Source organism: Eubalaena glacialis, chromosome 16 (assembly GCF_028564815.1).
Source record: "Eubalaena glacialis isolate mEubGla1 chromosome 16, mEubGla1.1.hap2.+ XY, whole genome shotgun sequence".
Classification (NCBI taxonomy): domain Eukaryota; kingdom Metazoa; phylum Chordata; class Mammalia; order Artiodactyla; family Balaenidae; genus Eubalaena; species Eubalaena glacialis.
Genome location: NC_083731.1, coordinates 86364305 through 86387162, shown reverse-complemented (window position 1 = coordinate 86387162; position 22858 = coordinate 86364305). Strand labels below are relative to the sequence as shown.

Below are 22858 nucleotides of genomic sequence, written 5' to 3'. Positions count from 1 at the left end.
CTTTTGATTTCTCTGTTGAATCTGAATGAGATCCTTGCTGGGTAATCTTGGTTTTAGGTGTTTCTCTTTTATCACTTTAAGTATATCCTGCCACTCCCTTCTGGCCTGCAGAGTTTCTGCTGAAAAATCAGCTGATAACCTTATGGGGATTCCTTTGTATGTTATTTTTTGTTTTTCCTTGTTGTTTTTAATATTTTTTCTTTGAATTTAATTTTTGTTAGTTTGGTTAATATGTGTCTTGGTGTGTTTCTCCTAGGGTTTATCCTGTATGGGACTCTCTGTGCTTCCTGGACTTGGGTGACTATTTCCTTTCCCATGTTAGGGTAGTTTTTGACTATAATCTCTTCAAATATTTTCTCAGACCCTTTCTTTTTCTCCTCTTCTTCTGGGACCCCTATAATTCGAATGTTGGTGCATTTAGTGTTGTCCCAGAGGTCTCTGAGACTGTCTTCAATTATTTTCATTCTTTTTTCTTTATTCTGCTCCTCGGCAGTTATTTCCGCCATTTTGTCTTCCAGCTCACTTATTTGTTCTTCTGCCTCAGTTATTCTGTTACTGATTCTTCTGGTGTATTTTTCATTTCAGTTATTGTGTTGTTCATCTCTGTTTGTTTGTTCTTTAATTTTCTAGATCTTTGTTAAACATTTCTTGTATTTTCTCAATCCGTGCTTCCATTCTATTTCTGAGATCCTGGATCATCTTTACTATCATTACTCTGAATTCCTTTTCAGGTAGATTGCCTATTTTCTCCTCATCTCAGCACCAAGACCCAGTTCTACCCAACAGTCTACAGACTCCAGTGTTGGAAGCCTCAGGCCAAACAACCAGTAAGACAGGAACACAATCCCCCTCATAAAAAAAGGAAAAAAAAAAATGAGACGGCAAAAAAATACGTCACAGATGAAGGAGCAAAGCCCTACCTATTATAGTCCACAAATACTGTAGAAAATAACCCAATCCTCAGAGTCTACCCTTAGAGGAAGTTGTTTCTTGGGTGCAGTTCCAGAGTTGACAGATCTAAAATACAACCGCCACACTATCAGATCATTACTCATGTTATAGACACAGACAATGGGCAGGACCTGAGAGAACTTGTTTGCAAGCACACGTGAGACTCCTCCAGAGAGACGCGCAGAAAGCAGCAAGAAGAATTTGAAAAGAGCTGGAGATCACACATGAGCTGGTGCAGTGAGGGCTGTAAAAAAAAAAATGGTTTACTATTGTTAATTTTACCCCATTTGTCATCGTTCACCACCTGTCTTCCCCAAAAGATGGAATGGCTGGTGGGTTCGTAGGCTTTGCACAAGCATCATCAACAACATTCTGATTCTTTGGTCATTTAGTATGAAACAAAAATCTAGAAATCCCAAGAAATCCAAGATCTGTTTCTGACTCTGCCAGTGGCCTTTTAGTCGATTTGGGCAAATTATTCACTTCTCTGTACTTCAGTTTCTTCCAAAATAAGCATAAATAATTCTTACCCAACCTACTCTCAAGTTGGTTTGAACATCAGATGAGACAATAAGCATGAAATCTCTTTGGGCAAATGAAATGTCATAGAAAATTAAGATGATGTGCTGATTATTATTATTATTATTAGCATTTCAGAGTGGGGCTGGCACTCCCCTTCCAGATTATTAGCAATGAGAGAGGATCAAATTAGGATCATAATCAGATTGGGGGGATTCCCATCACCTTTCAATATATTGCTTTTCATGAAACAGAGATCAAAGAGTTTGTGGCTATGCCAGCTTTCTGAAAACCTAGGAACCACTATGAATCCAGAAGAGGCCTTCGTTATGAAAGCTCAGAGGTGGACTACTTTAACAACTATACAAGGCAGCTTCTTACCTCTTGGCTCACAGCATCACTAAAAAACCCCAAAAACAAAAAAGCAAAAATGAAAACCTTTAACTGATTCCCAGAAGCACAGACTTTGCCGAAAAGCTGGAGGAGAGAGGGTCAAGGAGCAAGAATAAAAATAGTAGAGTACATTTAGAAAGGAAAAACAGAGACAGCATTATCACACTGGCAGATACTTACTGAGAATGAATAATGTACAGAAGTACCTCAAGGCTAAGCCAAGTGGATCACAAATTGGATATGAGTCAGCAACAAAAGTCCTTTTATAATTTAAGCTCAGGACTGAATACAATGTTAAAAATATTTCTGGAGCATGGTGTGTGTACATGCATTATCTCCTTTAACCCCACTAGGTACGTGTCATTGTTATCCATCTTTCACAAACAAGGAAAATGTTGACCAGAGAGTTGTAGTACTTGCACAAGGTCTCCAAGCCATCATGTGGCAAACTCTGGACTTGAGCTAACATCTGTCACCCAAGTCTGTGCTCCTAATCGCTATTGTAAATTGCCTCTCAGACAGCATCCTGCTCATGGAGAACACCGGCTGGAGTTCCGGGCTTTGGCAGAGGGGCTTGGCAAACCTTAAGAGGATCCCGTGGGTAGCAGTGAAAGGAATAAGTTTATTTAAGCTGGGAAAGAGAAAGTTAAAATGAGACCCGTAGCAATGTTTGTTTGTTGTTTTTAGTATTTATTTATTTTATTTTGGCTGCTCCGAGTCTTAGCTGTGGGCTCTTTAGTTGCGGCATGCAGACTTCTTAGTTGCAGCATGCATGCAGGATCTAGTTCCCCGACCAGGGATCAAACCCAGGCCCCCTGCCTTGGGAGCTCAGAGTCTTAACCACTGGACCACTAGGGAAGTCCCTAGCAATGGTAACTTACCTGATGGCAGTTGGGATCAAGCAATAGAAAATGGTTACAGGTGGTTTTGGAGAGAAACAGATTCAGACTAAACCAGGATCCAATTGTGACTGTTTCTGGAAATGAAGGATGCTACGTGTTTGTAGCGATCTTGCAGGTGCACCACCCAAGAAAGCCTGTGGTGGGGACACAATTGGCTGACAGCCTCCAGGTGCCCCCACCTTGGGGCCTGCCAAGGCACCCAGGCCCAGGCTACGCTTCCCCAAGCCGCCCTTAGCCGGTGACCGGCCTGAGCAGGGACAAGAGCTGGGCCGTCCCTGCCGGTGGCGGACTCCTGTGTCAGCCCTGACGATGCCCACCTGAGCTGCTCTCAGAACAGCACTGCAGTCTGCAGCTTCTCCTCCTCAAGCCTCCATCTTCCCCCCTCCTTTCTTAGGGGTCAGACCTACACTGTAGCCTGGAGGTTCGCCTCACCTGCCCCTGCTCCCTCCCCCTTTATCCTTAACAGGTGTTTCCCCAATAAATCTCTTGTATATATAGTCCTGTCTTGACGTGTCTGTTTGTCAGAGACCCGAACTGACATAATATTGAGTGTGAAGTGAAAGGGAAATAACATCTTTTGTCTTGAAAAGCAGGCTTGGCAATTAACTTAGACATTTTAAGTGCAGGCTCTCGGGGGGCCCAAAGAGGATGTGCTTAGAAGACTGTCCATCTTCTCCTAGGCCTGAAACTCTCATGGATCTGTATTTGGGGCTTAAATATGACAGGTTGAATGTTCTTAGTTTATTTCATTTTTTTAAGGATATTCATTGTTATACGGCCTAAGAAGTATGACCTTAAGGTATTTACCTGAATGATACTGAGAAACGCCTGAATGGCATCATCACATCACCACCTCTGATCTGAAACCTACGCTGCTCTAGCAGGTGCTATTAAAATTACTGCAAAAGTGAGTAGAACCCACTGCTCACGTGTAACAGACAGCTGCAGATCTGAGGACCTGCTTTGGCACTGAACTGAATCCCTGGAGCAGCACGATGAATCAGATCACACTTCCCCAAAGCCCTAAAGAGCCAGCCCAGGGCTCAGAACGTTTGTCCTGAATAGGTTAGAAGAGGTCTTTCCCTATACTGAGCTTGAGTCATTAGCCTTATAAGACCAGGAGTTAGACATCTTTTGACAATGAACACATGGGGTCAGAGCTGTGAAAAAAAATTTTTTTTTTTTTTTTTTTTGGTAATTAACAAAGTAAGACACTTTAAAAAATTACAAGGCTCTTTTGCCTTGCTTCTATCCACCCATGAGACCTGGGGTAAATTATTTAATCTGTCCAGATCACCAAAAAAACTCCGAGTGTTGGGGGTCAACATTATAAAATCACTGAAGCTGTAAGTACTCCTCACCCTGTGTCAAGGGGTCAAGGTTGTTCTTTGTGTCTCCGGAGGACTGGACTCACACTTTCCTGAGGTGGACGTGGTAACTGCCCTTCTCCGTGTGTGCAGTCAACATGGTTAAACCCCTTTCTCACCTGGGCAAACTCAAGAGCTTCTTGGTGATGTTATATTGAGCAAGGAGGTGCGTACTATCATCAGCTCCCAAGACACAAACCACTCTCCCATCAAACAATCACACAGAATAAACACTTTTTAAGATTAAACCTAAATCCCTCTGCCACAGCTGATGAGAGGCAGCCCTCATCATCTCAAGTGCTAGCGTTCAAGATAAATTGTGTTTTTCTTTTTTATTGGAGTATAGGTGCTCTTCACTGCTGTGTCAGTTTCTGCTGTACAGCAAAGTGAATCAGCCATACGTATACATATATCCCCTTTTTTGGATTTCCTTCCCATTTAGGGCACCACAGAGCACCAAGTAGAGTTCCCTGTTGTGCCATACTGTAGGTTCTCATTAGTTATCTATTTTATTTTATTTATTTTTAAATATTTACTTATTTATTTATTTAGGTTGCTCCGGGTCTTAGTTGCAGCATGCGGACTTCTTAGTTGCGGCATGTGGGATCTAACTCCCCGACCAGGGATTGAACTCGGGCCCCCTGCATTGGGAGGGCCGAGTCTTATCCACTGGAACACCAGGGAAGTCCCCTAGTTATCTATTTTATACATAGTAGTGTATATATGTCAATCCCAATCTCCCAATTCATCCCACTCCCCCTTCCCCCTTGGTATCCATACGTTTGTACTCTACGTCTGTCTCTCTATTTCTGCTTTACAAATAATATCATCTATACCATTTTTCTAGATTCCACATATATGCATTAATATACAGTATTTGGTTTTCTCTTTCTGACTTACTTCAATATTTCTTCAGTTTCATTCTTTGTTAACTTTCAGGACTATCGGGTTTTTCTGCTTTTGATTGTGCTTAAATCGTATTTCAGGATCATTCTGAGTAATGTAAATTTTTGTGGGCTGGCCTGGAACAGAAGCCTTTTCCTCTTGCCTCAAAGTACAAACGTGTGATATTATTTCCATGGTAAATGTATTCTGAATTTCCAAAAAAAAATCTTACCAACAACTTTTAATGTACTGATACAAGCTATTTGTAAGCCAGCGTCTACCTACATACCCAAACTTTTATCCATTACTTATTAAATACATAGAGTGACCTGTTGTGTACCTGGCCTCATGCTAGGGGCCGAGGATGACTTCAAGGAGCTCACGGTTCTCAGGGGAAGACAGAGTGTAGCTGAAGCTCCTACATGGGAGATGACAGCATTCTCGGCACTTTTGCCTTGGCCCCTTCCTCCATACAAAATATCAAAATTATATTCTACTGCTGTGTTGGTATAATGATAAATGTGATACAGGTTACATCATATTTACATATACGTATATATTTTGATGATTTTAAAAGAAATTAAAACATTTTCATGGGCCCCTAAGAAGTAGTGCGGGTCCCAGACCTCGTGTCTGCTGTGCCCTGGAGACAGGACAAGAGGAGCATTTGCAGAAGCGAAGCTGGAGGTGAGAGTCGAAGGATAAACAGGAGTTAACCAGAAAGGCCATCACAGGAAGAGAGAACAGCACAGGCATAAACTTGGAAGTGCGAAGGGCAAGGTGAGGACCCCGAGAGGCACCCTAAATGTTAGAAAATGAAGTTGCAAAAGGTAGGCAGAGGCCAAAAATATAAAGACCTTATATGTTATTGTGAGAACAGTGAGGACGTAAGGGAGACAGCTGGGGACGTGGACATGGGACGCATCCAAATGAGCCTGTGGAAGGACTGCCCTGAGAGACTGCAGGGGGGTTGCCGCCACTTAAGGGGTGACGTGGGACATGAGCACGGCCCTCACTGACCTGACACAATGGGAAGGAGACGATGAGGATTCCAAAGGACGTAGGCTGCTCAACTGGATGTGAGGAAAGAGGCAGGAATCCGGGTTCTTATTTATCCCCTTCGCAGCCCTTTCTTTAGTGCTTGACTCCCCATCAAACATACACCAGATCAAGCCAAGCAACCAACCCGCTATGGGAACAGCCACCGTCGGAGGGACTTTTCCTGATCACTCTCCCATTCATCGGATTGGACTAATTCTTCCTGGTGTTTGACCATCTCTCCAATCCCTCCTGTTCTGACACCCTACTTAAACCCAGTTCTCCACCTCTGAGGCTTATCAGTGTATTGATCACAATTTTGTACTTGAACTGTGACTCTCTGCACTCACAGCCATGAGGCGGAGGTTCATTCTGACCCCTTGGAACCATCCTCAGCAAGCCAGTGCCACGTGACCTCCCCACAGGGGAAGGGGATCAGACGTTCCTGCCTTGACTGAACCGGTGAATGGCAGAGGCATTGAGCTCAGAAAAAGAAAGCGAGGAACACTCTGGGGGAAGATTAGTTCAGTTCTGAATATACTGACCCTGAGGTTCCAAAGGGCCAGCCTAGCAGACGCTAACCAAGGCTATCAAAATGCAGTCCTGGAGTATAGGAGAACGTTCTGAGCTAGAGATGGAGATGTGGGTGTGTGCAGAAAAGAATCCACGTAGAAGCCTCAGACTGTCCTCGGAAAGCCCTGTGTGCAAGGTTGACCCTTGGCTAGCATCCAGGAACTTGATTCGTGGGTGTCCCCACTGTTCCCTGACAGGCGTGTCTCGATGCGCCTGAACTGTCTGTGCAAATCATCTGGTTTATGCTGAACACCTGCTTCCCTTCCAGGAGCTTGGAATTTTGGTACATGCCAGGCAGAGGATGCCTACACGCCCAGCCCTCAATAAATCTCGGCCACTGAGTTGGTGATGAGCTTCCCTGGGAGACAACATTTCTCCCACGGTGTCACATTCGATGCTGGAGGAACTAAGTACGTCTGTGTGACTCCACAGGGACAGGAGTCTTGGAAGCTGGCCTGGCTTCCTCCAGACTTTGTCCCATGTGCCTTTTCCCTTTGCTGACTGCTTTGTCTTCTTTTCCTGTAATATATCTGAGCTGTAAGCACGACCATACGCTGAGTCCTGAGTCCTAGCCAAGCACTAACCTGGAAGTGGTCTCGGGAAACTCCAACACAGGGAGTTGTCAGGAACACCGGGTAATTCAGTGCTGGGAATTAGAATGGAATTGATCCCCTCCCAATCTACATGGTTGCAGTGGACTGGCCACATGACCTGACCCCAACTGGTCAGAGTGCAATGGTCCCTTTGCCTCATCCTGCAGACAAAAATGAAGATGGTGCCCTTCCATTGTAAAGCACACTGGTCTGAAATGCAGCAAAGGGTCAAGGGAAGATTAACGAAAGGCTCCCAGCTATGCCAGAAACGATATCTATTTAACTAAGGTTTAGAGCCATAGAAGGATACTCCTAACAAAATTCGGAAAACAAACAAACAAACAAAAACCTAAGGTGTTATGGCCATTGCTATTCCCGCAAGCAAATCAAGGATAAGACAAGATTTCTGGCATTGGATACAAGACCCCAAATGAAATTGTTAAGGACCTAATTAAAGTTTTAAGGAAGCTGTGCTGTCACAGAAGCCTCAGCCTGTTCCACAGTTATGACTGTTCAATATTGCAGCAGTTCCCGAACCAAGCACGCATATCAAACCTGCTCACTGGCACCCCTCAAACCCTCCCGCCCCTGCCTTCATCAGTGCCGCCACCAGCGCCAACAGGGAACTCTTCCCTCAGGGCCTCTCTGAAGGGGCCCTGACTCAGGACCTGAACCAGCCGTATCGGCTGACCAAACACGTCCAGCTAAGTGAGGCAGCAAAGAGATGCCATGAGACTGTTTCTGTCATTCATCCTACTAAGCTTGCTCAACAAGGCCTGGTGTATATTCTGCACCAGTAATCGATGTGCTCAGGGACACGTCCTTCCCCCTTTCTAGTTTGATCTTGATTCCACTTCACTCTAGCAGGTAGATACAAGCTACATTTATCATTTATCCCATAAGCTGGATGGTGAGGAGTTGAAATTAAACCTGATCAAATCCAAGCTAATGAACTAGAGAAAGCCCGCACGCAGCAACGAAGACCCAACGCAGCCAACAATAAATAAAAAAAAAAAAAAAAAAAAAAAAAGCTTACTATCAAATCCAAGCTAACGGAAGAACGGACACCATCCAGAGAACCTGAACTCAAAATTGTGTCACTTCACGATACAGAAGCTACACATGACCTTGGACTGTCTCCCACCGGGAAGAATGGGAACATGTCTGAAGCTGCACAGAAGATAGTTGGATTATAGTCAAGTAGGAACATTTTGCGATTAAATATGTAATTGTCTTCAAATGAGACATTAATAGAGGAAAAATACGTCTGAAAGTGTTGAGTTTCCAGAAGAAGTGTGACTGTTGTTTTTTTAAAAATGAAAAAAGAGAAAGAAAACTATAGGGGCCAACTCAAGAGTCTTCAGAGATGTAATGCTCAAAATAAAACAAACATACTTGCTGAAAGTATTTATGGATCCCCAATTATCACAAGGGCAGATACATCAGGGCCTAATACACTCAGTCATTGAAAAGCACCCCCAACCTGTCTGATGACATCAAGGAAACGATCACCACTGCCACTCAGTCATGTCCTTTGGAACATGGAACATTTGGCCCTCTCGATGAGAGACGGCTCTGGCTTCCTGGGAAATCATCTCCTGCATCTGTGTTGAGAGATATCCCAGGCCTCTGATTGCCAGCGTCATACAAGGTTGAGGGAGAGACCCTACAGGAGCCTGCTGCCACTGCAAAGGTAACAACCACCCACTTCACATGGGCTCCTATTTCTACACCATTTCTTCCTCCTCTGGCCAGAGGTTATTCAAATGGAGACACGTAGGGAGATGAGAAGTTCACTGTAAGTTCTTGTGTGGAAGAAATATTCACAAAAAGGCCTCAGACAGCTTATTAACTCTGACCTTAACACACAGCATCTTCAGATGCCTCATTCATCTCTTTGCTGGATTCATCCTCATGGTAGAGATTCTGTTTGATATCTTTCAGGAGTGGTCCTTCTCTTTTCATTCTTGGGAAAGAAAAGGTGTATTTGCACATGGAAACAAAGACATGATATAACAAAGTTTCAAAATTAGACAAGTATCTTTGGGAAGGAGTTAGGCTGAAAACTTCCCAAGGCATTTCAGCTTCTCCAGGATGCAAGGTAGTGGGAAGAGCACAGGCTTTGGAGGCAAATGGTCCTGTCATTGACTCTCTAACTCTGCCTCCTACCATGTTAAGTGGCAATAATATTTCAAGGAGAGCATGGGAGATTTAAACTAGGAATTCATGTTAAAGACTGAAAGAAACACAACCTAAGAGTGAGTGAAAGATAATCAAGTCGTAACAATGCTAGTCGAAATTATAAAACTCTGGGATACAAGAAAAAGAGGGTAAAAGGATGTAATACATAGGAAGGCAGCTAGGAAGCTGACAGTTTAGAAACAGAAGTTCGCAAGACAGCCACACTATACAGAACAAGCTCTAAGGACATGTCATGGAACATAATATTCAAATGAAGAATTTTATTCTTTTTATAAATTCATTTTATTTTTGGCTGCGTTGGGTCTCCGTTGCTGCACGCGGGCTTTCTCTAGCTGTGGAGAGCGGGGGCTACTTTTCGTTGCGGTGCGCGGGCTTCTCATTGCAGTGGCTTCTCTTGCTGCAGAGCACGGGCTCTAGGCGTGCGGGCTTCAGTAGTTGTGGCACATGGGCTCAGTGGTTGTGGCTCACGGGCTCTAGAGCGCAGACTCAGTAGTTGTGGTGCACGGGCTTAGTTGCTCCGCGGCTGTGGGATCTTCCTGGACCAGGGCTCAAACCCGTGTCCCCTGCAATGGCAGGCAGATTCTTAACCACTGCGCCACCAGGGAAGCCCCCAGATGAAGAACTTAAATGATTTGTTCCTTTCTTTATTGGAAGCACAAAGGGTACAATCCTTGCTGAGTAGAAGCTATAAATAGATAACGAGCCTTTGTGTTTGTCATCAGCCTTGTTTACTGGGAGATGAATGAAAATATTAAAGAAAACACTTCTTTGTTCCCAACTAGGGTACCAATCTACCAAATTCATTAGGCTTTCCTGCTGCTTTCAGGGACTTTTCTGTACAGCGCACAACCCAATTCTATTTCCAGTGCCTACTTGGGAATCTCTCCACGTGCTGGTCCTCCCATGTCTTGCAAACGACTGAGGATTAGCATGCTTTTTTCTCTTCTTTATCCCTACTTTGTTCATTTCCCTTTTTCTTTGTTTTCCTCTTGATTTTCCGAACTGCTCAAACCAGGGGAGGTAGAACTTCCTGAGGAAGGTTCCATATGAGCAGTAACTGCTGGATTTAGTCTCTTGTCATATTGGGGACAAATGGTGCCACGAAAGTGAGTGTGATAGACAGGTACATGAATACGGCTCCATTTCAGGTCAATGTCTACACTGGCCGAGCTTGTAACTTGTCCGCCCTCCTCCACTCAGAGATTCTCCACCTGTGAACACATGACTCTCCCACCTCCTCACAGTGAACTAGAAACCAAATAATGTCTTTTTTTTTCCCAACATTTTTATGCCCTTTTCTTTATTTCCAGTTTCACTTCCATCAACGTAGGTTAGATAATAACTGATGATGATGATAATTGATAGTAAAAATTGATCATAATATTTCCTTTATTGGTTTTTTGCTTCCCATCTCTCTCCACTCCACTGCATTCTGCACGCTGCACCACACCAATCTTCCTGAAACATGAAAAATGATCTTACCCTTCGCCAATACGATTTATCAAGAGCCATCTAGACTCTGTAGAGCAAAAATCCCGTAAGTCTGCTAACTAAAGCCTTCAAATCAAACTCCCCAGTCCTATGTCCCATATGTGACCTACATAAACCATTTACTTACTCCAAACAAAGTCACCACCTTTACTAAAACCTCTCACTCCAGGGGCTAAATGCACCCCCTAACAAGTCCTGTGCATGCATCTTACCGAACGAACTACATATAATCACTAATTGGAAACAAAAACTAAATCTTGAGATATACCTAAATTTCACAGAATCGGCCTTGAGGTATTTGTTCTTGTGATTTTGTGCAAGTGGTATCACCATAGTAAACTATGTCACTTATTCATAAACAAACATAAAAGTCAGAACAATAACTCATTTTATTGATCGATTTCCAATTTTCTAAGAGCAAATACGTCTTTCCCATGAAGACAGGGACTTTGTCCTCTACTGAATCCTCAACACCTGTAACACTGCCTGGCATCGAGTTAGTGCAAAATAACTACTTCTTTCAGTGAATAAACCACGGTGGACCAATAGAGAAGAATAGTTGACACATTTTAATATTTATTGGTAGAAATAGATCTTCAATGCATACTTTGTGTGTTAAAGTCTACATTCTCTTAACTTTTTTTGCTGTTGTTGTTATTGTTTCATTTGGAGTTTTTTGGTCTCCAATTGAACTTAACATATTATCTATGCATTTGATTCTTTATAGACCCTTGTTTTTAGATTTTAAACTAAATTTGAGAAACCATGCATATTGTATATCTTACTTAATATAATCCAAAAAATTGTTTGTACTTTCAAAAAGGTCACAAAAAGGCAGAACTCAAGTTCAATAACCTCTATGTTCTAAAATTTCCATGTTCCATTTCTGAAAAAAGAAATACTTGCTCACTGTTATATATTGCTTGCTGTCTAATAAGTCAGATTGTCAGAGACGCTTCATAAATTATGTCTATTTTTAAATATCTTAATCTACTTCCTCCCAGAGATGATCCTGTAAGTATTAAACATTGTGCCATATGCAGTAATAGCCCAACAGTTTAAAATAAGAACCAAACTGGTAGTTTTTAGACTGAATATTTTAACCTTAAAATTATATACCTATATATACACATGTGATATGCTGCATATTAAATTTAACATTTCAAGTAACTTTAATGCATTTAGCAAACATTTAGCCAAATATTCTTTCATGAAAAGATACTGTCCTTAGAATAAAAAGTTAAAGAAAGGCTTATTTAGACACCAATGTCTGGACACGGTACGAAGCCTGAAAGTCCAAGCAAAATCTGCTGGACTTCTCAGAAAAAGAATATTGATTTGTAACCTACTGAATTGTGCAGATACAAAAGTGCTTAGCATGACAAAATTACCAAAATAAAAACATTTTAAAAGTTATTTGGTTCTAGCAATATTAACTATTCTGTACTTTAGGATAATTTAACATTTGCATTTTAAATTTTCTATAAATTTTCTCTTTTTAACAAGTTAAAAAAGCACACAAAAAAATAGTTCAAACTATAATCATCTGTTATTTTTCATCCTGGTTAGCTCATCACAAATAATTCAACAAAAAAATGCCTGAATACTCTGCTCTATTAAGACGCAACATTTGACTGGATCCAGCACGTCACCCGTTGTTTGCTGTACTGGACCCTAAGACAGGCTGCCGACAGATAGGACACGTGCAATTCTCTGAGAGCCACCGGTCGATACAGTGGATGTGAAATTCATGCATGCAAGGTAACTGCCTGAGCTTGTTTCCCGTTACGTAGTCACTGATGCAAACACTACAGATTTTCCCTAGTTCGCTATCGATACTGCTGTGCTCATAGTTCCGGGTGGAAAGATTGTCAATCTGCTCTTTGGTTAAACCACGCATGCGGTCATCATCCTCCCCTTCATTAAGCAAGAAGAAGTGAGCGAGGCGAAGGATAGGTAGGGTGCCAGTTTCGACCAAGTTACTTGAATTTCGCGACTGCCTGCCACCTCTGTTTGGGGCACGAGGCGGGGTGTCAGGGCTGTCTTCTCGGGTCCGCCTGCCTTGCGAGGACCCTCCCCTGTGCTGGCTGATGGTCTCACCGAGGAGACTCACTTCTGAGTATGTCTCTGGCCGATGCTGACCACTTCTCTGAGCCTCTGACTCAGATTCGGCCTCCATAAAAGAACTCAGTTCTCCAAATCCAGTCATGATCTGCCTTAAAATTGATCGAAGAGCCACTGATGATGGTTCAACGAGCTCATTCTCAGAAATCCTACGAAGAGGAACAGTTACGGTACTAACGTAGGTTCGCATACCTGAGCGCTCTAAACGAGAGATGGTGCGCCGAAAGCCCCCACTACTGCTTTCGATAGTGACTGTGTTTTCTGCCAGCCCCATCCTAGATCGAGTTCTATTTGCAATACTGTCCCGGTCTCTGCTTTCTCCAGGACGGATCCTTCTCACTTGAAGGTCCAGTGTGATTGTTGGATGTCGTCGTGCAGCAGTGGAGGACCTGCTGGCCTCTTCTCCTTCTTCTACTGTGATTCTTGACACAAGTCTTGAGTTAGAGAGTGGAGTATATGCGGTACCTCTGCCTTCTCGGTCTTGCTCTAGAAAGACACGAGTTATACCTCTCCTCCTAACAGACCGCCTACTAGTTTGCTGAAAAGGTCTACTTTCCCTTTGTGAACCATGATAAACAGTGCCACTTTGCCTCTGAATTGGTGACCGGCTTCGGCTATTGAAAGTAGACCGTAATCTTATTGGCTCTAATCTTTGGTTTGTATTCCTCACTGTGACGTTAGTTCTAGCCCCATTTTCCCAAACATGGGCTGCTCCAAATCGCTGCCCCTCCCTTTGCCTGAGTTCACTACCAGCTGACGGACTGCTGAAATTTGCGCGCGAAGCACTAGTTCTAGGGACGCCAACTGCCCCCCCAATTCCATTTCTTAATCTTCCCAATGCTGACAAAGATCCTTCTACTGAATTCCGCCCCCTCGATCCAAGCCTAGTTCTCGGAACGCTGGCACTACTACCACTGAGATTCCCTGCAGCTTGGCTCCTTGTTCGCCTGGCCACGGGACTACTTGATCGCTGTGGCCCATCTGTAGTGCGATCTTGGCTAACATCTGAAAGTGGAACGCCCACATAATCTTCGCCATCCATTTCAAATCCTCTATTCTCATGATTTATGTGGATTTCCAGACTAAATCGGAACTCTCCACTGTGTGGGTTTGTTCGACTCACAGCTCTCCAAGTCTGGTTCCCATTCTGTCCACTTCGAGTTGCGTTTCCCGTGCGACGAAAGGTGTTGAGCCATTCCAGCAGAGAATCTTCATTTGAACTTTCTCGAGGGACCCCTGAGTCTGGAAAGCAAACCAAATCAACTTAACATCAATTCCTAAAATCTATCTTTAGATCTTTATTGAAAGCTTGTAAGATAAACTAAGTTTTTATTAAATTAAAAATATAATTAAGAACATTAAGAACATCTGTGCATTTTAATGAATGAAAAACAGCCAAAAAACTGAACTTTCTAAAAGAAAGGTGTACACTATAAGCATACTATAATACACACTGTATCAAAATTATAAAATTTTAAATACTATTTGTGCAAAGGTGTCAAGAAATCCTCACTCTTGCTTTCTATATGCCTGTTATTGGCAAAATATTAAGGCAAATGAAAAATATATCCAATATCAAAACTGTACATTTAAATTGCTTTATTGCGACTTCCCTGGTGGCACAGTGGATAAGACTCCACGCTCCCAATGCAGGGGGCCTGGGTTTGATCCCTGGTCAGGGAACTAGATCCCACATGCATGCTGCAACTAAGAGTTCGCATGCCACAACTAAGGAGCCCACCTGCCACAACTAAGACCTGCTGCAACTAACTAACTAAATAAAAATAAATATTTAAAAAATTGCTTTATTCATATGGCAATATCAATAAAATACAGTGGCAAAAGTTATATATAATTTATCTTGAATTTTTAGAATTCTTTTGGTAAAGGTAACTCAATCTTTTTTGCAATTAGGTATTTTGGCAACCTTAAGAATTTTATCCTATTTCTCAGAAACTGCCAAAAATGTATAACTCAAGAAATATGGCTTTATGAGTAAAATGTTAGAACCACATTATATCTTCATGTGAAGATAGGAAACTTCAGGCATGTTACTTAAGTTCTCTACGGCTAAATCCTTATCTGTAAATTTGATAATAATAGTATAGATGTCAAAGGATTATCATGAGGATAAAATAAGACACTGTATATAAAATGATTAGTATAACATCTGGCACATAGGAAGCACTCAATAAATGTTAGCCATTATATATAATACAATAAAATACATTTTCTGTTCATTTAGAACATGAGCTGCATGAAGACAATGAGTTTTGCCTTATTTTACTCACTGTTAAATCCCCAACCTCTACAACAGTATTTGGGACAAATCAGACTCTCAATTAATACTGTTGAATGAATCAATTTAGAAATAAATGTGCCCTGGGACTTCCCTGGTGGTGCAGTGGTTAAGAATCCACCTGCTAATGCAGGGGACACGGGTTTGATCCCTGGTCCAGGAAGATCCCACATGCCGCGGAGCAGCTAAGCCTGTGCACCACAACTACTGAGCCTGCGCTCTAGAGCCCGCGAGCCACAACTACTGAGCCCGTGTGCCGCAACTACTGAAGCCCGTGTGCCTAGAGCCTGTGCTCCGCAACAAGAGAAGCCACCGCAATGAGAAGCCTGCGCACCACAACGAAGAGCAGCCCCCGCTCACCGCAACTAGAGAAAGCCCGAGCGCAGCAACGAAGACACAACACAGCCAAAAATAAAATAAAATTTAAAAAATATATACATTTTAAAAAAAAAGAAAAAAAGAAATGTGCCCCTAATAAACTTCTTTGAGTATGATAGTGCTACTGTGGGAAGCTTTAAGTTTTCCATTTTAACCAGTGGATTATATAAAGTACAAAACTCAATGAAAAGCATTCTAATGCACATTAACTACACAGACTTCACCCTTAAAAGTTCGCTCTTCTCAAAAACAGTTGTTAAATGAGTCTGCTTTGATTTTATTTCATTACTGCAATCTCTCATAAAAAACTTTTTTAAATATTAAAGTTAAACCTGTTAATCAGCTGCTGGCATCAATAAAAATAGCAACTTCAGCCATATTCTAAAGGTATAAGCTATTTCACATGTGATGAGTACATTTTCCATTAAAACATATTCAAAGGACCAGTATTACCAGCTATACCAATATAGTACAATTTGCATATCTAAACATAAAGAAGAAAAAGGGTTAATATCCACTTTCCATTTTAATTTGCAAAAAGATATAAGGGCAGGTAAACATTAAGTCATTCTAGATGCCACTTCTTTAATTACTAGAATATAGTGATGGCAGTGTGTGAAAGAGGTCACTCGTATCTCACAAAATCCGTCCCCCCATTCTTCCACTGGCAATGCACTGCAGTGGTCCTGTGAACAACCTGGCAGCTGGGTGTGGCCACGGGACTAAGTTCTCATCAATGGAACGGGAGTGGAAGTGAGAGAGCTCATTTTCAGGCAGGGGCCTGGGCCTTCTTCTCCTGGAACCTGGAACTGCCAGCTGGAACCCAGAAGTGGCTGTGACTTAGCCTGATCATGCACACCATACGCTGGAGCAGCAGTCAGTGCCCAGCGGACCCTTCTGCAACAGTGGAGACGTTCTGTACCCGTGCTGTCCAACACGGAAGCCACTAGCCACAGGGGACTGTTAAACACTTGAATGTGGCTAATGTGACTGAGGAACTGAATTTTCAGTTTTATTAAATTTAAATAGGCCCACGTGGCCAGTAGCTACTGCACTGGACAGCAGAGTTGTAGAACCACTGCGCTGGCTGCGTGGGTCCCAGAAGGCTCTGTGGAGTAACGTGTGTCTGCCCTGGACTGGCAGCACGGAACAGAAGTAAACTTCTATCTCACCAGCCAACGCATTTGGGGTTAAGAGTCTTCATCCTGACTAATACCATGATCTTGGTATCATATGTGAAACCACTACTAATGAATACCTCTGGAGAAGGAAGTAGAACTGGTAAGAGGGACCTTGAAGTTGGCTTTACTTTTAACTCTATACACTTCTGTTTAGTTTGAATTTTTTTTTTTTTTACAAGTGATTTGTTTTTTTATAAGAACTTCTTATATTATGACTTAGTGTCTGTTCAGTAAAATGACACAACACAAAACCAATAAAACAAAGCAACAAAAATAGGTTTTCCTGACTCAGTCTTTCTGTATTGTTCTGTATAAATTTTTAGAAGCTAAGTTTAGTTATATTACTTTTAAAAAAACAGTAGTGTGTAAATTCTAAGATTAAAAAGAACTCTGCTGGTAATTGTATACTATTTCATACACATGAGCTCCCTGAAGGCAATGGGTGTGTAAGACATCTTTATATGCAACCCCTGTCCTGTATCACCTAACTATACTGCTCGGCATATAATATGTAAATACTACCTGAATGATTATCACATTGAATCTGGAAAACACTAAAAACGAACATTGTACAAGGTCCTGTAAGTTCATTTCTGCAATTACTCCAATCAAACCTGTTCCTTATGGAAAGGAGTCTACAATACCTCTGGTGTTTGTCCCATTTCTCAAGTCAGGCTGAGATGCTAGCTGTTCCTTGACTCCGTCTAACCGCTGTTGTAACTCTTCTGATGTTATTTCTCCTAAAACAATGGAAAAGCACCCACTAAAATTAAATCTTTAAATTACTAAGTTTTATGAAAACTCATGAAGGGTAAGACTAATCTTTAGCAATCTGTACAAGACATTCTACTGTTTTGATGTTCTATAAATTGAAGACAGCAAAAAATGTTTAATTCATGCAAATACACATCATTTTCGTTTTCATTTATTAATGTTTTATTTAAATTAAAATAAGATTTAATTTGAATCATTAATGAAGTGCTCCTAGTTGATATACTTAGGAACCTATAAGCTATAATTCTGTGGATTTTCGTCAGAGTTAAAAAGAAATTAAGAAGGGAGTATTTCTAGAGAAAATTTCAAATCTTTATTTACTTGAATTTTACCTAGTTCATTATATGGGTAATGAATGTCCTTCATTATATGGGTATACAGAATGCAAATATGCAACACACAAATATATACAAGCATACAAGTTTCAATTAGTTCATCTGTGAAATTAATTTGTAAAAAATTAATGAAGCACATTGGACTTTTTGGGAGTCATTAATTCAGCTAAATAAATAAATGATAAGACCTCAAATGATTTAGAATTAGGTTTTAAATGAATAATATTTTATTTGTACAAATATTACTTAAGAGACATAGGACCACATAAATATCTGACACTATCATGTACATTAACCTGTTGGTTAGTTTGACACTTGTATAACAGTGCTATATGTTCAATATTCCTACCTACTTATAAAATACAGAAGTAAGCCAGTGATTTTCTATGTTGTTATGTTACAATGCTCTTAAAGTCACAAAAACAGTACACTATATTTTGAGAGAGGGAAGATGGGGTAAAAACCCCTCCTTATTTTGAAACTTCTAATAACGCTGAAAAAGGTATTTCCTCTTTTACCCATCTCTTACCAGGGGTGCCTAAAAGATTATGGTCTCTCATTAGCCGGTAATCTTCGTCACTGAGGTCATTAATAAACTGATAATAGGCTTCTTCTCTGTGGAGACGCTCTTGCTGCCACCTTCTCTCGTTTTCATGATGATTCTGGTCTTGAGATGAGGTTTCTTCACCACCACCATCTGATCTAGATCTAGACCAATTCATGCTGAGATTCCTGGCTTTCTGTTCAAACAGTATATACAAAATTCAGGGTATTAGTCATGGACTACACATGGCTTCATATTTTAACTTAGTTTTTTCATTTTCATTTTAAAATTCTGTCCACTACTCAAATACTTCATATGCCAAATCTTGCAGTGAAGAACTCACATATAAAATGAATAACAGCTCCTAGGTGATAGAACACAATTGGACCTACTTCTTTGCCTAAAGCCATCCTTTAAGTTAGACTGTATTTGGTTTCACCACACATTTCTCATAGCTGAAAATCAAAGTGATTATCTCATTTTCTACCTCTTTGACTCTCCTGTTGGCCTAAAAGCCCTCACTGATGTTCCAAATATCTGGGTATTTCACGTTACCATACAAATTTTAAGCTTGAATTATGCACGTTCTTTACTTCATAAGCAAAGGACTATTGGGTATCAGGAGGGTATCATTTACATTTATTTCCAGTAAGGGTATTCTTCCCAAACATAAATGTAATATTACCCCCCCCCTGCACTTTGTTGAGGTAAAAATAACTTAGCTGAACAGACTTGGAGTTGATTTCTCTTACAGCTAACAGGAAACAATACTCTGTGCACAGCTCTGGGGATCGTGAAAGCACATAAGAGCTTTTGGGCTTCCCCATAGGAAACCTTGTTCCTAAGCCTGGAATGGTTAGTCCCGGAGGTTTCTGAGTGCCAGTGAAACTTCCTGACCTTGCTAGGCAAACACTGCTTTTGGATTATACTGAAATATCGTTCCTGAGAAGTTTACTTTTAAACCATAAGGAAATCAAGGGAGGAAGGTATTTGTTTCATAAATATCTTAGAATTTCTTAAACACATCTATTTACTAAGTCGTTAAAGCTACAGTTCTCAACTGGGAATGCACATCAAACTCCCTTGAGGAAATTTTTTAAAATACAGATGCCCAGAGCTCATCCCCAATCCTAGGTCAGAATTTTCCAGGGTAGGGCCCAGGTCTACCTTCGAGAGCTAACTTGGGTGTTCTGTGGCTGAAATAAACCATTCCTCAACAATGTCTGGTATGTCACTAAAGGGTATGTGTAATACAGCACATGACTTAATAGAGGCTGCAGGATCGAATGACTAGGTGACCAGGGAAGCAACTTCGGTAACTAGGACTCAGTGTTTAATAAGCAAACTACTTTAAAAACAGAGTGAAATTAGCCTACAAGTCTAAACTATTTTATGAGTTAGCAACTAACCAATCTCATGCACATTCTGACATTAAATTACAACTTCAAAGGACTTTTTCACAGTGATCCCTATGTCATTTTTTTAAGGAAAGATCTAGTAGCACTACCCAGTCACATGCAAAGTAACATTATCAAAAACTCCACATTTCTTTCCATTTTCAGAATAATTGGGGCTAGACCATCATTAGCAAAGAGCATATTTGGTAGATACAGCAGTAATAAGATTTTTGTATTAAACAGTTTAAACATCTGAAACCTATCATAAAGTCAAGCTACTTTAATATTACTCAAAACTTTAAGAGCTTCTCCTTAAGTGGTAATTTTCTCGTACAATTAACCACAATTAAATCCACGTGAATACCTTATTTGCCTTTCAACACCCTTTTAATATATGCAATGGTATCCATCCTTCCATTGTTTGTGCTTTTTTTGACAGCTGCCCATCTGAAGCGATAAAAGAGAGTTGAATTATTCAATAAGTTGCCTCTCTGAAGGCTAGGAACGGCTAGTCGTCTCCCAACTCTACTGTAAAGTCAAGGCAAAATCTCCAGCGGATTCTGTTAGAAACTCACCTAGAAAATGAGATCCCCAAACAATTAGGTCATGGAAATCTCCCGCACGGCCCGTTTCTGCCACTACAGAAACTAGGCCTTTCTTTCCTCCACCGTCACCCCTCCTGGGATGACAACTCCTCTCTCAAGGCCTTCCTTCCCACCCCGCTCCCACTCGGGTGTTGCCAGGCTTAGGGGCCTCCAGCTTACTTCTGAACCTTCACTCGCTCGCCACCCCTGCCCTCCGTCCCGATACTGGTTCCCTCCCTGGCCGTTGCGACGGAAGCTCGCGCCGGGGTAGGGCCCCCAGTACAATAAACAAACTGGACTCAGGCCCAACCAACCTCTCCCCAGCCGGGCCTGGAGTAACGCTTCCCTTAGCGACCTAGATTCCCACCAGGAAGCCAGTGACAGCGGGGCCTCGGAGCCAATCAGCGGCCAGGGCAGGGCATCTAGCCCGCAGGTAGCCAATCAGGAGAGGCGGGGCCCAGGGAGGGCCTGCGGTCCCCGCGTCTCCCGGAAGCCGCGGAGAGCCCGGAGCTTCCCCCGAGCTCGCTACGCCGGGCACCTGGCCGTCTTCCCGCTACCTGGAGAGAAGCGTGCGGCCCCGGAGGCTGTGACGGGGCGGCGGGCGGGGCTCGCATCCGCGCCTCCGGAGGCCGCTGCGCCCTCTGCTCGTCTGCTGAAGAGAAGCCTGCTGCAGCGGGACCGTCCAGCCGGAGCGGAGGCTCTGGAGGAGGGACGGCAGGCCCCACCCGTCTCTCCCTACGGCCGGGCCGCCCCCTGCGCGACAGGAGACGCTCAACCGCCGCCGGGCGCTCGCCGGTACGAGTGGAAACTGCGTCCGGCGGGATCCTGGATGCCGCGTGCCGCGTTCCGGCCTTCGGCGCTCGCGGCAGCGCGGATGTCACGTGGACGCCTCTCCAGCCGGAGTGCGGCGGCCCAAGGACGCCTTGGGCTGGAGTGCAACCCAGCGGTCTGTTCTTGTCCCTTGACTGCCTGGGTACCACGTAGCTCACCACCCAGGCGCTTTCCCATATTGCCAATCAGAAATTGCAAACCCTAATCAATTCTCGAGTGCCTTTACTCGGGTTTCAGTGAAGAAAGTGAATTCCCGCTAGGAATGCACTTTGAACCCACGCCCCTCCCCACAGTCGTGTCTCTGGTTTTATTTCTGAGATGTGACGCTTACCAAACTCGCCTCACCACTAGTTACGCCCTTGACTGAGTCCCTGCCCCGCCTGGTATAGGCTCCCCGACTTCCCTACCCTCTAGAAGACTTAATCATTGCACGGTGCTCACCGTGCTGTGATTCTTCATTCGTTCGTTCGTTCGTTCGTTCATTCATTCATTCACTCATTCATTCCTGCCTTAACTTTGGAGGAGCTAATCTATCCCAGCCCTCATGCTTAGCGCCTGGGTAACAAACTTTAGCATCCACGAGCTACCAGTGAAGTAGGGGTAGAAGGGACAAGATTTTTTAAAAATAGGCATATTGTTATAGATACTAAAATGGAAATATATAAATGACGCAGTCTTCAAGGCCCTTCACGATATCTCTGCTGTATACCACTACAGACTGGGCGCTTCTTGGCATTCTGGAACTACTTGAAGTTCAATTAAGCAACCCCCAACCCCACTTTTACCTAATTTCCTTTATCTCCCAGGACTCATGTCATATCTCATGGTCAAGGGATTTTTTTCTGATACCTCTGAAGTGGCACTCTAACCCCAACCTCCAGCCACGCATAAAACTAGGCCCATGCCCCTAGTACGGTGGCTCCCATAGCTTCCTCTGTATAACTATTTTAGCACTTACTCATTTACTTAACAAATATTTACTGGGTGCCACTAGGAATTAGGTGCTAATGATAACAGCAGAAGATTAGACAAACCAGGCCCGTGCCCTCCTTTTGAATGGAAAAAGACAGCCACTGAACGAGTACCTACAATGATTTTCTGTTCATTTATAGTTCTCTCCCATCTAAGAGTCCAAACTCCTTCAGTTCAAACAAATGGATTTATTCACTTTTAGAGTCCCAGAGCTCAGCATGGCACCTGGCACAAAATGCCCCTCAGCCAACTGCGTGGATGAGCAGAGAAAAATGCAAACTTGTTACAAACAGGATTAATGCATGTTAGTACAATGACCTCAGGAATTCTGAGTACACGTCTGAGAAAATCACATGTGAGATATCCAAAATTCAAGCAGAAATCATTTTAAATACCTATACGAGTTGTAATGAGTGTAATACGCCATCAAGTGCAAATACTTTAAAATGTTAAACCGAAAAGACGTGTATATATCCTAAGAGTCAAAAAATATAAAGTCTAATCAAGTGATTTACCTGATGGGAG

General features: G+C 42.5%; 1 protein-coding gene across 9 annotated transcripts; it reads right to left on the bottom strand.

Moving 5' to 3' along the window:
• Positions 1–1004: 1004 nt before the first annotated feature.
• On the bottom strand, positions 1005–21312 carry RNF6 (ring finger protein 6). Of its 9 annotated transcripts, none has more exons than XM_061171033.1 (6): positions 21088–21312; positions 20311–20393; positions 18535–18745; positions 17541–17636; positions 14162–14280; positions 1005–1195 (listed from the first exon to the last, which is right to left on the bottom strand). In XM_061171033.1, exons 3-6 carry the CDS (start codon positions 18725–18727, stop codon positions 1052–1054), a joined length of 552 nt encoding a protein of 183 aa, XP_061027016.1. In that variant the 5' UTR covers positions 18728–18745; positions 20311–20393; positions 21088–21312; the 3' UTR covers positions 1005–1051. The 9 variants fall into 9 exon arrangements, with proteins under 9 accessions (XP_061027016.1, XP_061027020.1, XP_061027017.1 ...); XM_061171037.1 differs by lacking the exon at positions 1005–1195 and adding an exon at positions 9644–9986; XM_061171034.1 differs by lacking the exon at positions 1005–1195 and adding an exon at positions 10001–10877.
• Between the last annotated feature and the right edge of the window lie 1546 nt (positions 21313–22858).

Bases quoted from the DNA above. Each gene is read 5' to 3' on its own strand.
- RNF6 (XM_061171029.1), bottom strand. From the start codon at position 18,727: ATGAATTGGTCTAGATCTAGATCAGATGGTGGTGGTGAAGAAACCTCA. The intron at 17,637-18,534 runs GTAAGAGATGGG...CCATTGTTTTAG, and splicing joins TAATCTTTTAGGCACCCCTG to GAGAAATAACATCAGAAGAG. The intron at 14,281-17,540 runs GTATTGTAGACT...TTTGCTTTCCAG, and splicing joins AAATGGGACAAACACCAGAG to ACTCAGGGGTCCCTCGAGAA.